Source organism: Nicotiana sylvestris, chromosome 7 (genome assembly GCF_000393655.2).
Source record: "Nicotiana sylvestris chromosome 7, ASM39365v2, whole genome shotgun sequence".
NCBI lineage: Eukaryota > Viridiplantae > Streptophyta > Magnoliopsida > Solanales > Solanaceae > Nicotiana > Nicotiana sylvestris.
In genome coordinates, this window is record NC_091063.1 from 121,678,143 (window position 1) to 121,680,883 (window position 2,741).

General features: G+C 32.5%; 1 protein-coding gene across 1 annotated transcript; it reads left to right on the forward strand.

Annotated features, from left to right (window-relative positions):
• Window positions 1–569: 569 nt before the first annotated feature.
• On the forward strand, window positions 570–1,209 carry LOC138873708 (uncharacterized). Its single transcript, XM_070152185.1, has 3 exons — window positions 570–638; window positions 738–1,008; window positions 1,085–1,209. Exons 1-3 carry the CDS (start codon window positions 570–572, stop codon window positions 1,207–1,209), a joined length of 465 nt encoding a protein of 154 aa, XP_070008286.1.
• The last annotated feature ends 1,532 nt before the right edge of the window (window positions 1,210–2,741 follow it).

The following is a 2,741-nucleotide window of genomic DNA, read 5'->3' on the forward strand; positions in this document are numbered from 1 at the left end:
CAAACGCTGTCGTTTTGGCTTGTGTAAATTGGACCGGACAGGCTATTTGGATTGGGCTGTGTGGGGGGGGTAATTTGATTTGGGCCTGGATTTTAATCCAGGTCCAATTTTTATTTACAACTTATTTTATTTTATTTTATTTTATTATTTATCATTAAAAAAAATTATAAAACAATTTTAACCTTACACAAAAATATTAATTACTTTATAACAACTATTTAACACATAGTCAAAACATTAATCACACAGTAACATATTTAAAATAGAACGAATGCATATTTTTTGTGATTTTATTTAAATTATCTTTCAAATGCATAATTAAATCCTATATGCATGCAACATGTATTTTATTTTAATTTTCATTTTATTATGACAAAGTAAATATTTACGGACATAAAACAAATATTTAACACCGCGCAAATTCAAAAATTACACAGTAAAAGAAATTTATTTTATTTTTCGATTTATTTTGGAGTAGTTTTCGTAAGGCAAAAATCACGTGCTCACAATATCAATGAAATATCAATGTTCAAAATGAGTTGGAATTTGAAGGTTTGTGTTGTTAGATTATGGCACGTTCCAGACCGCAAGAACCAGAAAATTCTAATTCAAATGAATTAATTATTCAAGATGAAAAGGTGCATACTCTTTTATATGTTGTTATTTTTTCGAGTTGTGATATATTCTTTTTAACTTATGCGTCTTACTAACTTAAATTTTTTTCAAATTTTTTTTAGGGAGATCGAATTCATGCAACTATTGGTAGACATGTTATGCGTATTTTCAAAATAAAAGTACATGAAATGGGATTGTATGTTATGAAAAACTTTGTGGTTGGACCAAACAATCTGAAAATTAAGACCAACAAGCATAAATTGAAACTGACATTTCCTCATAGGGCGAGTGTGAATGAAATTAATAATCCACGGTTTAGTTTGAATATCTTCAACTTTAATCCTTATGAGTATCTCATAAATCAATTTGAGGTTGATGAGAATGAACTATTCGGTAATTGTTTTGCCTTTCGTTATTTTTTGTTGAATGTTTTATCACCTGATCATTACTATTTATTTAAATGTGGCAGATGTCATAGGAGAAGTTATTGATCATGGTAACGTAGAATCATACAATCAAGATGATAAAACAAGTATCTTCATGAATTTGGAGCTTGAGGATCATGAGTATGCTTGCAACCATGAATTGAATTAGTTATAGATTCAATTGCTGTAACAAGTACGCTTACCAAAACTTATGATCAAATTAGGTTTTGGATACATATATAGGCGATGTAGTGCTTTAGTATACTGAGCCGACATTCAAAAATTTTGGCAGATCACGGGTAAATTTTTGTGAAACACAAAAGGTTTATGTTCGTGCCAGTCACGTATATGAATTTCTTGCTTTGCAATTATAAACATTTGGTTGGTGCAAGAACCTAACAAAGATTTATGCACTTAGAAGCTATTTTTGCTGCAGTATTTAAAAATGTAAGTTTCCATTAGGGGTGGTAAAATGGGTAAAAAAAATAAATAACCACTCATATTATCCGCTAAAATATGGGTTGGTGTTGCTCCCAAATGCACACGCAAGTATACATGGTCGACAAGTAATATAGGATTGTAGGTCCAGATATTGTACCCACAGGGACTTGTGATTAACTATCAACTAAATTAAATCAAACAATTAATCTATTCAAGTGAATCCTAACGTATGAATATATAGCTAAAACTAATCTAACGTAACAAACTAAGAGATTAAACAAAACAAGTTGGAAAATTATAGAGACGAATTCAATGTGAGTGAATATTCTAGAGTTATGGGTTAACTAACAATCCCGTTGAGTTTTTCACTTAAAACGTCTAATTAATTTATCTAGTTTATTGATTGACTGGGTTAATATTGCTCGTAGCCTTCTCCCGAAGTACAACTCGCCTATTCAAGCTAACCTAACGCCTATATTCCTATGGAATTAGGATTAACAAGAACACATTAATAATTCCCGTATAGTAACCAAACAAGGCGATTAGGTATATTCCTATCCTAACTGCAAATTCGCTCCCCCTCAGAGTTAAGATCTTGCTCTACTCAATCTTATTGCAATCTAGAATTCCCTCTCCCGAGTTCAATCCTAGATTCGTAGATAGTATTCAATTGGTGATCAAGCAATCAAATAATTAAGCGCAAGATTGAATAAATAAACCAATATGATAAAATAATAAGAACAATTCAAACTTCAAATTACAACGTTCATGTAGCACCCAAAACTCTAAAACTAATAAACTATGAGATTAAAAGAAGAGAAGAAAAGAAAAACTAGTTAGAAGTTTTCTCCAAGTGTGGTGTGTGTTCCTCCACGTGAATTACCCTCCAAAGTGTGTTAGATATCCTCAAAAGTGGCGTCCTCTCCTCCAAAAATAGGTTTAGTCTTGCTTTTATACGTGTTGGGTAGGTCTAGGGCTGAAATAACCTTGTCCCGGGCGAAATTGGACAAAATCACGTCACCGGCGCCCACCAGGACGCTGCCCAAATTGTGCATACTGTTTTCAACGCCACAGGTGGCGCCAGGCGCTGTCTGTGGCGCCCAAATGGCTTCTTTTTCTGATTTTGTTCGTTTTAGCTCAAATCTTACACGTTTCATCCCTACTTGCTCCCGAATTATTCCTACAAGTAAAAACACTTCAAATTAATATAAATCATAGCATTTAACATCCCAAATTCACGAAACAAAAGTAAAATATGAG